At 48.0% G+C, this 13119-nt stretch overlaps 3 protein-coding genes across 3 annotated transcripts; 2 read left to right on the forward strand and 1 right to left on the reverse strand.

Moving 5' to 3' along the window:
• Positions 1–296: 296 nt before the first annotated feature.
• spt16 (chromatin-remodeling protein SPT16) lies at positions 297–3752 on the reverse strand (the record flags this gene model as incomplete). Its single annotated transcript, XM_057166367.1, has 7 exons — positions 297–791; positions 856–1454; positions 1511–2936; positions 2996–3148; positions 3217–3338; positions 3402–3486; positions 3570–3752. 7 exons carry the CDS (start codon positions 3750–3752, stop codon positions 297–299), a joined length of 3063 nt encoding a protein of 1020 aa, XP_057019408.1.
• Positions 3753–4334: 582 nt separating this feature from the next.
• N7466_006979 (putative MFS monosaccharide transporter) lies at positions 4335–9257 on the forward strand (the record flags this gene model as incomplete). Its single annotated transcript, XM_057166368.1, has 10 exons — positions 4335–4504; positions 4565–4571; positions 4660–4808; positions 4874–5657; positions 6909–7387; positions 7463–7540; positions 7619–7907; positions 7965–8158; positions 8249–8961; positions 9037–9257. 10 exons carry the CDS (start codon positions 4335–4337, stop codon positions 9255–9257), a joined length of 3084 nt encoding a protein of 1027 aa, XP_057019409.1.
• A 1308-nt stretch (positions 9258–10565) lies between these two features.
• Positions 10566–13061, forward strand: pmt2 (uncharacterized protein; the record flags this gene model as incomplete). Its single annotated transcript, XM_057166369.1, has 5 exons — positions 10566–10697; positions 10766–10896; positions 10980–11532; positions 11590–12349; positions 12418–13061. 5 exons carry the CDS (start codon positions 10566–10568, stop codon positions 13059–13061), a joined length of 2220 nt encoding a protein of 739 aa, XP_057019410.1.
• Between the last annotated feature and the right edge of the window lie 58 nt (positions 13062–13119).

Here is a 13119-nt window from a genome sequence, read left to right on the forward strand (position 1 = left end):
GTCATTCAAATAGTATCATTAAGGTGGGAAGATAGTAATGACTTTATTTCTTCCGGCTCGAGGTGGGTGCTTTTGGGCTCTTCTGTGAGTTTAGACTCTCGAAGGACCTTTCATCCGTCTTTCTAAACTTCAAGTTGCAAAAAAAAAAAAAAAAAAATAGATAATAATAGTAAGATAATAATTGCACATTGGGGAACAAGCAAGTCAAGTATGGAGTACACGTCGGGGGAAGAGAGGGAATGAAAAAAAAAAAAAACAGAACCAGAGGAACAAAAATCTGGGAAGTTGACAAATGTTTAGCGCTTGCGCTTAGTACCACGATCATCGTCTTCCGCCATGGCTTCCTTGTCGTGACGTTTGGCTTTCTTTTCCAGTTCATCCCAGTCCTCACCACTCTCCTCATCACCACTGAAATCCTCCTCACTGGCATCAGCACTAGCGTCATCGTCAAAGTCACTGTCTTCTTCCGAGCTCTCATCGGCGGCAGCCAGCTCAGAGTCAGACAATTCGAAGGCTGACTCTGCTTCGTCATCTGAGCCACCTTCAGAGTCGGATTCAGCAGCCAAGAAAGACCACCCGCCGTCTGCAAAGAAGCCGTATGGATCGCTGACAACTGTTTTCATGATTGTGGTCCAGTTCAGGTTCAATGGACCCTCAGTAAACGCAATATCAACCGAGTCAAGCCAGTCCTTGACACCTTCTAGTGCTTCAACCGGGATCGTGTTAACATGCACTGGGGGTCGATGGAAGTCCTTATACACGAAAACAAGATCGAAGTTTTTGAGGCCGAACTATATTCGTGTCAGTAAGGGGACCGGTTTTAAAGACCAAAGGACAAGAGACTTGACCACGTACCTGAACTCTTTCCAAATGCGCAATCTCGATTTCGTTGAGTGTGATCGCCATGAAAGGCGGCTCGGTGAGTTGGACGAGTGCATCCGTAGTCGGCTGGATCAGTACATTCGAGCGGTTAGGGACACCTGTAAAACCGATTTCCCGGAAGGGAATATCAACGTCCACACCCTCATCCTTGCCGGCATCCGCAATCTTCTCAGCAAAGGCCTTGAATTCACGGTCAAGCGCAGCCCTCCGACGTCTTTCTTCCTGTTCGGCTTCGAACTCTTCCTCGTCTCCATATCGGTGCTTACGCCGGCGATTTCCAGTTTCGTCAAACTGCATCTCTGTCGCCTCGCGGTAGAACTGTACATCCCGAGTCTTTCTCTTTCCGATCATGATCGGAGTTTTTAAGTGCACGTGGATGAGGACAATCATCTCATGGGCACACGGTTGGAAAAACAGATGTTTAACATTGCTAAATAGCACGTCGACATGCTCATTGCGGAATGGTGATAGATACCGGAGACCGTTTTGGTGGATTTCCACTTCACCAGGCACACGTTTTCCATCCAGCGGGGGGCGAAGGTAGACGTCTGGCAATTTCACAGGGCGACGATCTAAGTTTGGTCAGCATAAGGGGTTTTCATCTCCAGGATCAAGCACTGTGACTGACTTCTGATTTCCACGAGTTTGTCTTGCTCGACCACGTCTTCCATCTCCTTCTTTTCCTGCTCTCGTCTCAAAGCATTCTTTCGAAGCTCAGTAATATCCTGCGCAACCTGTGCCAATCGATCATTACTCTTAGAGCGAAGGGTCAAGTTGCGAACAAAGTGAGCGTTTGGATCTTCGAATGGCTGGTCGTCCTTTCTACCAACACCCTGGCCGGGAGACAGGAAATTAATCCGCAAATACGCGTATTCTCCCTCGTCACTCTTGCTGGCATTTTTGATGGTATTGATGTGGAATGGCACGGGTCTACCCATAATTGGCACGATGACAGTCAATGCTTTGTGGTCGACATAGACTGTAAGATCCTTGACTTTGACGGGAAGCTGATTGTCTCGCTTGTAAGATTCGAAACGCTTGAACTTCTTCTGAGCCACACCATTGTCGTCTCCAGTTGTCCCAGTAAACCGATCCAAACCTTCTTTGGTCTTCTTCGTCGCCAATTCCTTTTGATGTTCCCGGCGGCGTGCCTCGGCGCCTTCGTTGTTTTGAGTTGGCCGCTCCGCTCGAAGCTTGGTGCGTGTCACATTTCTGCTAGCAGTTGCGCTAGACTTCGATTCCTTCTTTTCCTTGACCGGTTTTTCCGGCTCTTCGTCATCCCCAAAGTAAAAGGAGACCGAGTCCATATCAATTCCGGCATCCTTGGTAAAGATATGGGGCCCATTCTCTCCAACGCGCACAGTGTCGGTAATGACCATGGAGTAGACGTCCTTTCCCTTTGAGCTAGAATCCTTCACATCGGTAAAGCCAATGGTGATTGCCAGCGTCATGCCGTTCTTTAAGACTCGAGTGTTTTTCGCATTGAGGACCATATTGGTATCCCTGATCTCGATGCCGATTCCCGAGCCAATGTTCTTGGTCAAGTGGTCCTCGAGCTCTGGCTTCTTCGATTTCACTAGGTTCAGGGCCTTGTTGTACAAATCCTTGGCGACGACACCATCCCGGATCTCTTTCATCACCGTATCGTGTAGGGTCACCAAAAAAGCGTAGTTTGCTTCTTGGGACTTGCTGGGGTCCACCAAGTAGGTACGTCCGATGATGGAGTTGTATGTCTTGTAGCGAATACCAAAGCTTGAAATGATGATTCCCGGCTGAAGATTTTTGCTGTCAGGGGTCGCAGTCAGCTTCAAGTCGTAAACCCCGCCGCTCTGAACTACTGGACCATAAGCCCAATCAATCTGTTCAGCGTCAAATTCCGACGGAAGGCGAGCAAGCTTATTGAAAAATTTTGCATCATCAATCTTCGCCTCCACCTTGCCAGCAAGAGCTTTGTGTGTCATCTGCTTTTCTTCATCCAGAAGTTGAGACATCTCATCCACGAAATATTCCGACATCAATCCGCTACATGCCCTAGAGGCATTTCGAATAGAAACCTTTTCAATATGTTAGCGGGCGACTGGGGTTATCTCTACAACGTTGCAACAAAGCTCACCAGTTCCTCAGGATCCTTGATCGAAAATGCTGTTGAGAGCGCTGGCGTGATATCAACTTCCTCAATATCTTTGGAAATTTCTGCGAAAGCGCGCTTCCAATCATCTGCGAAGGGACCGGACGTTGTATCTTTTGGTAGGGTGCCAACTTTCTTCTGTTATGATTTTTTTTTTAGGTAAACCGCACCACCAACCCAGCCCATGTAATATGTAAATAACTTACCCCGGCACCTTTTATAACCTCCAAGCATTTCTCGAACGCCTTCGTTTTGGACTCAGGATCCTTTGTGGTCACCAAAATTTCCACTGGAATCTTTCCACCTTTCAATGGCTCAAGAAGCTCCGCTATCTCCCACTATCGCATTAGCAGGCTGATGCGCCCAGGGCCACCATTTCAAACTTGCTCACCTTTCTTGGCGGTGGTGACTGCGTAAATCGCTTCAGTAGTCAGAACTAGGAGGGTGGCCGGAAACTCGTAACCGAGAAGCCAGAACTATAGCTCATTCAAGTCAGCGACACATGCCACGGAGGTTTGCATAAGAGGAAGGGTCAAAGCAAAGATGATAGAGGACTTACGTGCATCGCGTTATTTTTCTGAAAAGAACTTTCGTCGGTTCTGGTCTTGCCCATGAGGATGACGATGGCGCCTGCTCCCCCGAACAGAGCATTACCGGAACGCTTGTCGGCTTTCCATGATGCATACAGATTGGACAAATGATTGAAGAAGATGGTTTTGTCAATCGCAATCTTCTCCGCCATAGTGGGCGATCTGCTCTGCTAGCAACGGCGGCAGCAGCGGCAGTGGCAGAGAGGGAGAGAGGGGGAGATGGGAAAGGAAGGAAGGTTGATGCTAAGATAGCTTTTCCTGGAGCAAAACCCGAAATCAACGGCGCATGAAAAAAAGAGATGAAAAACAAGATACAGTTGTTTCAAATATGAGAAGATGAATGAAGAAAGATGAAAATTCAAGAAGGGTTGGGGAGATGTTCCAGATACAAGAGGGTCGATCATGTATGCTCTTGCTTCCTGTTAAAAGAAACGCGAAAAGCGCGTTTTGGCATTATTGGTCACTCCTGTTCCCCGGAGCCTCAGTTTTGCCTCTTTTGGACTAGTAGCATTTTACGGTATTCCCAGAGCTCCTCTTTTCTTAAATCCATGAATGGCTTCTTTTCGGACTTCTCGATAAGTCATAGGAGTTGCATACCTGATAGTCAATATGCCATCTGCTGCATCTTTGATCTCTTCTTATGCTTGAAGATCTTCGTGACCTGACCTGTCTGTGTTTACCAACAGCGATCAAGCACAATCCCACCCTCGGTGCAATGAACGATAAGATCTGCAATGAATCCAATCTATCTGGACCCCCATCTTCGGGACCCAGGTTCTCGAACAAAATCGCGCAATGATGCAGCAACAGGAGCATCCGCCGCTGGCGTTCGTGCCGTCAGTGCACAGATGGTTGCCTTCTACTTCCGCGCTCCGATCAAAGCTTTTTTTCGCACCCGTGTTGAGTAGGTCTTGGTGACATAAAAAATTTATTGTTTCTTAGTGGATATTAACTTGTGTGTTAGCTATATGGTACATAATTTCTCCCTCTTCCTCCCCTCCCTTGATATTAATCCCTCAAGCTTGAGGCTGATCGTTTTGGTACTTCTTGTCACATTAGGCATTTGCCCGAGCTGTGAACCCCCGAGTCGCAGAAGGGAAATGGTCCATCCATACCACCACTCCCGGTTTGTTGCTTCATGCGGTCCGAACATATGGCTGGAGGTTCATTCCGAATCAAGTGTTACCACCTCTTTTGGCAAATGCAGGGTTAGTCCCTTCTTTCCCCTCCAACTTCGTGGTCCAAGAATGCTGACTTCGATATGGTTCTCTAGAATCGGAGCCGTTCTCTACACTTCTTATTTACAGGTTCTGGGGGCCCTTCATGAACCTGTCTCACAGGGAGTCAAGCGTGTCTGGCCTCCTGCACCTGCATCGGCCACGTTTACCGCAGGTTTTACCGCAGGGACCATCCAATCCATAGTTGCGGCCCCACTGGATGCTCTTCAGGTTCGTCTTCAGACCAACGATATGCTGCAGGGTCAGTACCGGACTATGTGGCACTACGGGCATCACAAACTAAAACAGATTGGACTCCGAGGAGTCTTTGCGGGTTGGAGCCTCTCCTTTCTCCGCGACTCTCTTGGTTATGCCGTATTCTTCTCCTCTTTTGAGTACGTCAAGTCCCAGTCGTACTATTCCTTTGTTACTTGGTATTATGGGTCCCTCCACACCGATAATCTGGGCCTACTTTCCTCCCCCGGCTCTAGCGACCGAGGCGTGCCGCTTATCAAACCTCATTATGCACTGGAACCCTGTTTTCTGATGATGGCAGGGGTGGTAGGCTCGGTGGCCCAACAGGCGATTCAACACCCTCTAAGCCGCATCCAAAACCTTCATTTGGGTCGATTAGAGTATCTAGACCACCAAGCGAGTCTGGACCCCTCAAGACAACAGATGCTGCGTCTGTACTACCATGCATACCAGGAGACCTGGAAGCGATGCCAACGCAAGGCTGAGCGGGCTGGCGGATGGCGATCATGGCTATTTCGTGGTTTTGTGAGCAGCTCCCTGCGGCAGGTCCCCAGTACCAGCGCGGGTCTCATTATCTTTGAGTTGGTGCGTCGGCGATACGCGAGTCTTGCAGATAGCGTACATATCCAGAAAGATGGATATGATATTCTACTGAATTAGCCGGGTTCGGTATCTCCTTCTCCTTCTCCTTCTCACTTGTGGAGCATTAGCCCGGGCATCTTCACTGGACAGGCTGAAGGTGGACAAAGAGTAAATTTCTGGAGAGGGATGCTAGTATTACCATCCCATCTATTTGTCCCCTGCTGATCCATCATTGATACTTGGAAACTAGGATTGAAACTCCAAGTGGTCAGTCAGCCGAATTATGCGCACACAATCAGCCACAGGTATGATGTGGAGTATGCATGTTTTATCCCTATTTGGACGGAGATATAGGAAACACCGTGTACATATAGCTTGTAGATAGTATATATTATCAATTCATGATGGAGTACATTAGCATGGATAAATTTAGCTAGTACTTACTACATAGTACATGCTAGTACTACTAAAGGTACTAGTAGTAACAGGATTTCCAAATTACAAGTATGTATTCTATATTAGTATTTACTACAACGGTATATAGTAAAAACTAGGCCAATATGTTTTACTTAAGATACTGAAGAAAAGGGTACAAAAGAAGGAAAAAACTACTATTCTCCCATAATTAAAGAATCCAAGAATCCAATATCGAGATACATAGTACTATGTATATACGGGGTAATATGAATTGTGGTTGTGGATGTTCTTGTGGAGGTGCTTTCTTCCCCACTTGTGGATCCGGGGATCTTCTTACCATGTAAACCGTATTGCTGTTACCTCGAATTTCCTTTCCTTTTTTTTCAAACTGCAAATATTCAGCTTTCTCCTTTCTCTGTCCCTGTAACCTACACCTGAATCAAAAGGGCTTCAAGGGATAGGCTCATTCATTTATATCATACCCATGACCTTGACTCTTCTATACACACCTTCATCTTCTGTTTGATAATAACCATACCAGTACATTTACTCCAGTCAAAAGCTCCAGAGTCCCCAATACCAAAGTATCCAACGAGTCACGCTCCCCGATATCCACCTGACTGCTCCGTCATCCCCAAGTGTGCAACTTCACCCATCGCGACCACTCAAATCACTTTCCTCCCACCAAGAAAGGGGCTTCTGGTACCCAACCTCCATACAGGATACGATAACGGGGGTTTTTTTTCCCAATTTCCGGGGGAGTCCCGTTGTTCCTTTTTTTGCGGGGATCTTCATTTCTCAACTTCATTTCTTCGTCATCTTTTGATTTGCCCCAAGGAACTAAAGAGGGCTTCCGGCCCATTGACCGTCATCATTCTTTCTCCAAACTCCCCACGCGTCATTCCTCTCCGGTCCCTTTCCCGCTCCCCCGCCCAACACATCGTACTAGATTCTGCCAGCGAGAAAGGTAGCCGCCGCTCATCTCACTCGTTGACTCGTTCCGAGTCTGACTTCTCTATCTGGTCGGACACCGGTGATCTTGCCGAGCAACTCGCCGAGGATCCTCTTCACAGTCACCCACACGGCACCCTCGAGCGCGACGTCTTGGTCCGTAAAGGAGGACGGAAATCCTCAAAGCGGGTGCATTACCCGCAAGACTGCTCTAAGACCGATTCAGATATACTGAAGGAGAATATTAAAATCCCTAGTCCTTCACCACGGCGAATATCTCAGATAGAACGGCTCCTGGCCACCGTTATGTCACCCAGCAATAGGCAAAATGCCCAAATCCATGGCTTGGTGGGCAAACCGCTGCTGTAAGAATCCTGCCCCCTCCCCCACCATCACCTGATGCAAGCACTAGTAACGAACTGTGTTGACGAGTCTTGTAGGTACTTCACTAGTGTTTTCGTATCTCTAGGGGTATTTCTGTTTGGATATGACCAGGGCGTCATGTCAGGTATCATCACGTTCGTTTTATCTACTCTGCCAAAATTCCCAAATCCCCGAAATTCCAAATTCCATTCACACATCTAACCAATGCATAGTGGTTGGTACTTTGATGATTACTTTGACCAACCCTCACGGGCCACTATTGGTACTGTGGTGGCTATTCTGGAGGTGGGAGCATTCATATCTTCTCTCTTGGTAGGCAAAATCGGTGACTTGATCGGCCGACGAAAGACAATTCTTTACGGTTCGTTGGTGTTCTTTGTCGGCGGTACCCTCCAAACACTAGCCACCAGTATGGCTATGATGATGGTGGGCCGAATAATTGCTGGTTTTGGTGTGGGTGCCTTGTCAACAATAGTGCCCGTGTACCAGTCTGAGATTTCGGTAAGGCTGTCCCCTCCCCCTCATGACAGGAGATCAACTTTATATTGACCGTGTCAGCCCCCTCACAACCGTGGGAAATTAGCCTGCATTGAATTTACCGGAAACATTGCCGGATATGCAACTAGTGTTTGGGTGGATTACTTTTGCAGCTTCATCGAGTCCAACTACTCCTGGCGACTGCCTCTTCTTTTTCAATGTATAATGGGCCTTGCCCTTGGAGCTGGAAGTCTACTCATCTGCGAATCTCCACGGTAGGGCTTCTTCTTCTTCTTCTTCTTTTTGCTCTCCCCCCGATCCACCGAAACTAACAAACATCACGTTCTGACATCCTTTACTCATAGATGGCTCTTGGATAATGATCACGATGAAGAAGGCATGGTGGTCATCGCCAATCTTTACGGCGAAGGTGATATTCATAATGACAAAGCGCGCCAAGAGTACCGAGAGATCAAAATGGGAGTTCTCCTGCACCGCCAGGAAGGGGAAAGATCCTATGGCGATATGTTTCGCCGTTACAAAAAGCGAGTTTTTATTGCCATGTCCGCCCAGGCCTTGGCCCAGCTTAACGGTATCAACGTTATCTCTTATTATGCGCCCCTTGTGTTCGAGTCCGCTGGCTGGGCTGGTCGAGATGCTATTCTCATGACGGGCATCAACGGGATTTCGTATCTTCTTTCCACCATCCCTCCCTGGTATCTGGTGGATGGATGGGGTCGGCGGCCGATTTTGCTGTCGGGTGCAGTAGCGATGCTCATCTCTCTCTCTCTGATCTCTTACTTCATTTATATCGAGATTAGTGCTACCCCAACCCTGACCGTCATTTTTGTTATGGTTTACAACGCGGCTTTTGGGGCATCTTGGGGCCCAATCCCGTGGCTCTATCCACCTGAGATTCTCCCCTTAAGCATCCGTGCCAAGGGAGCCAGTTTGAGCACCGCGGCCAATTGGGCATTCAATTGGCTTGTTGGAGAGGTGACCCCAGTTCTTCAGAATGCCATCAAATGGCGACTGTATCTGGTACATGCCTTTTTCTGCGCATGTAGTTTTGTGGTTGGTAAGAAACCCCTTATCCCTCCCCCCCATTCACAATAATGCCTTTTTAGTGCACCATATGCTGATCTACGTATAGTGTACTTTTTGTATCCCGAGACTAGCGGGGTCCGATTAGAAGATATGAATGTTCTGTTTGGTGACGCCTCAACTGCCATGCCCACCCCGGCCACCGACGGCGAGCGAGGATCACTTATCGGCGGAGGATCGCCCGTCCCCTCCCTCGATATACGCCGACCATATGGCCAATTTGGCACTGAGAGCGCGATTCCCGGTCTGGATATTGATCCCCCATTTTGAGTCGGGGCCATGAGGGGCCTAGCAAGTCTGGACAACTTAGTTCCTCCCCAGGTGGAGGTCGTGGTGAAGGGATTGGTGGCTGGATTTCAAACATGGTCAGCCGGCAACGGAGCACAAGCAGTCAAAGCTATCGACGCCTGGAGCAGGGAGAAGAGGCCAATGAGTGATGGGGATGGATCGTTGTGATTTCATTTCTCGCTCCAAGGAATATCTCATCGCCGCTTCCTTTCTGAACATCCTGTTCCTGGGGTCGTGGTCTCGCATTATAATTGGCTTTTTGCTTTTTGCTTCTTCTTCTTCTTCTTCTTCTTCTTCTTCTTCTTCTTCTTCCCCTTCCCCTTCCCCTTCCCCTTCCCCTTCCTTGTTCCTCATTTCCCTTCGACACCACTATCATTTGATCCGACTCCATAATCAGAGCAACTGCTTTCTGAATGGAAATCTGTATTCTTGATGTTTCTACTCAACCTATACTTTTTGGTGATGTATTTCCAGCCTTTTCTCTTCCGTTTCCATATCTTGCTGTTTTGTGTGTGTGTGGCGTCATGTCATAGAGGGGACAAGGGGAAAGAACTTTCTTGGCCCTCATCCTTGACTGTTATTCACTTTCAATGCATGTACTGTATGAGTTTTGTTCGGATTACCAGCGGGTTCCTTCAATATGTGATTTTGCATCTTCTGTTATATTTTTGGTATTTGGCAGTGCTTGCGATTGCTTGCGATGATATACACCTTTAGAACCACGCATGTGGGCCGAAAGCCGTTCTGTCCATAATTCTTGCACAAATGCTTGGCCATATGAATCTATTGACACCCTTGATATTATTTTTATTTTTTTTTTATTTTCTTTTTCTCTTGTATAAAATAACGTTAACTCAAGCCAGTTGGTGATCGGTTGCAGTTCACCAAAGGCGGAGAAGGTTCAAGGGACCACGTTCCTCCTTCCAAAAACGGCCCCAGGATCCAGGAGAAACACTAAAGACGGTGTTTATCTTTCTTAGTCCATTTTCGCAACTCTTCCCTTCGTTTCTCGTCCTTTTCTTCCCTTCCAACTTTTCCCCAATCCTTTTCTTTTTTCTTTTTCCTTTCAAATTTTTTTCTTATTTCTTTCTCACCTCTCCCCAAATCTTTACTTTCGGCCAGCCCGTTAGCTTTGTTAACTGTGGCCTTTGTGGCCACTATGACCTTTTGAGCCTCTACGACTCTTCCTCTCCTTATCCATCGGGCCCCCGACCTCTCCGTACCCTTGAATCTTTTTTTCATTGAGAAACCAAACCTTCATTTAGATTCATAGGAATATTCCCTGACACCATGGCTGATACTGGCATCAGTACTGGGGCGAAACACGATTCTGACCTGCGCCGGAGGAATGTCCCAGATACTGCCAGACCCCGGACACCTAAGCCATACACCGCAGAGGATGTTAAGAAACAAAAGCCACAGGTACAAATAGACAAGCCTTGCCTCTTCTTTCCTCGCATATCACCTGCTAATTGAGTTCTCGGGCTTAGTCCACTTCTTTTCTGCAGGTACTAGTAGGTTGGGAGCCTATCGTGGCCCCCATCATCTTCACTGCTCTTGCCCTCTTTACTCGACTATATCGTATTGGTCGTTCCGATATTGTGACCTGGGATGAAGCTCAGTAAGGATTCATGTCCCGCCCCGCTTCCAACTCGAGTGTTGGCTTGTCAAACAGCAATCACCTAACTAGTTCTTCGTTTATAGCTTTGGCAAGTTCGGTTCCCATTACCTGAAGCGCGAGTTCTACTTCGATGTCCACCCTCCCCTCGGAAAAATGCTTGTTGGTCTTTCGGGATATCTTGCTGGCTATAACGGGTCTTTTGAATTCAAGTCAGGTGAAAAATATCCCGAAGATGTTAACTATACCTTCATGCGCGCCTTCAATGCTTTGTTTGGTGCCGTTTGTGTTCCCTTGGCCTACTACACTGCCCGCGAACTGAACTTTCGCAAGGCCACCGTGTGGTTGATTACCCTGATGGTTTTATTTGAGAATTCGTATGCCACCATTTCCCGATTCATTCTCCTAGACTCGATGCTGCTTTGCTTCACCTTTACGACGACGATGTGCTGGGCTCGATTCCACCGCCTCCAGCGAAAGAGCTTTTCACTGGAGTGGTATTTCTGGCTTTGTCTCACTGGGCTCAGCATTGGATGCGTCTGTAGCGTGAAGTGGGTCGGGTTCTTCTGCACTGCGATCGTCGGCATCTACACCATCGAGGACCTGTGGAATAAGTTTGGCGATTTGAAGATGCCCCAGGTCAGTTTTGACCGGTTATCCCAACAACAGATTGATTGTTAACAGATGACTGTCTAGACCGTGCTAGCAAAGCACCTTTTTGCTCGTGTTGGAGGTTTAATTGTCATTCCAATTCTGGTATATATGGCCTCCTTCTATGCGCACTTCCTGGTTCTATCGAACAGTGGCCCAGGAGATGCCCAGATGAGCTCTCTTTTCCAGGCCAACTTGCACGGCACCGAGGTTGGTAGAGATAGCCCCCTTGAGGTCGCCATTGGGTCTCGTGTAACTTTGAAGAACATGGGCTATGGAGGAGGTCTCCTGCATTCCCACGTCCAAACGTTCCCCGAGGGTTCAAATCAGCAGCAGGTGACTTGTTACCACCACAAGGATGCAAACAATGACTGGTTTATCTACCCCAATCGACAAGAGGCCGATTATGATGCCGAGGCAGATCTGAGATTCATTGGGGACGGAGACACCATCCGTCTCATTCACGGACAGACTGGTCGGAACCTGCACTCCCATGCAATCCCAGCCCCGGTTTCCAAATCCCACCACGAAGTTTCATGTTATGGAAATCTCACTATCGGAGACGATAAGGACCACTGGAAGGTTGAGGTGGTTGATGATGCTGCATCCCGGGATCGCTCTCGAATCCGCACGCTGACAACCGCATTCCGGCTTCGCCACCCCGTCCTGGGCTGCTATCTTCGCGCTGGAAATGTCAACCTACCCCAGTGGGGCTTCAAGCAGATCGAGACCACCTGTACCAAAGACAATAAGCCGGGCGATGTCTACACTCACTGGAACGTGGAGTCGCACACCAACGAGCGGTGTAAGTATAAATTACTTGATGTTTTTGGAACTATTGGGAAAGAACTACCACTAACTTTAATGGTACAGTGCCCCCCGGAGATCCTGGCTCTTACAAGTCGCCTTTCCTCAAAGATTTTATCCACCTGAACGTGGCTATGATGACATCCAATAACGCCTTGGTTCCTGACCCAGATAAGCAAGATGACCTCGCTTCGAAATTCTGGCAATGGCCAATTCTGAATGTTGGCCTGCGCATGTGCTCGTGGGATGATAGTGTCATTAAATACTTCCTTCTTGGAAATCCCCTTGTCTACTGGGGCAGTACTGCGAGTCTTGGTGGCTTTGGCCTGCTGTTGGTGTGGTACCTTCTTCGCTGGCAACGAGGCTATCAAAAGCTCACCCAGGATGAAATTGACCATATCCACTATTCTGGCATCTACCCTGCTATCGGTTGGGTCTTGCACTATCTGCCATTCATCGTCATGGCTCGTGTGACTTACGTTCACCATTACTACCCAGCCCTCTACTATGGTATTATCACATTCGGATTCTGTATTGATTGGATCTCTCGCAGCTTGAATGCACGCGTTGTGGTCGTTCTTTACGCCGCCTTGTATGCCATCATTATTGGACTTTTCATCCACTTCCGTGCCATCGTCTTTGGAATGGAGGGCCCTCATCAGCAATGGGCTTACCTACGCTGGTTGTCTGGCTGGCGAATTTCGAACTAATCAAGATTGCCAGTGGAATATTTTTCCTTGATATGTGAGATGGGGTGGTTGTACTATT

Source organism: Penicillium verhagenii (assembly GCF_028828195.1).
Source record: "Penicillium verhagenii strain IBT 33310 chromosome Unknown utg000007l_segment0_segment0, whole genome shotgun sequence".
Lineage (NCBI taxonomy): Eukaryota > Fungi > Ascomycota > Eurotiomycetes > Eurotiales > Aspergillaceae > Penicillium > Penicillium verhagenii.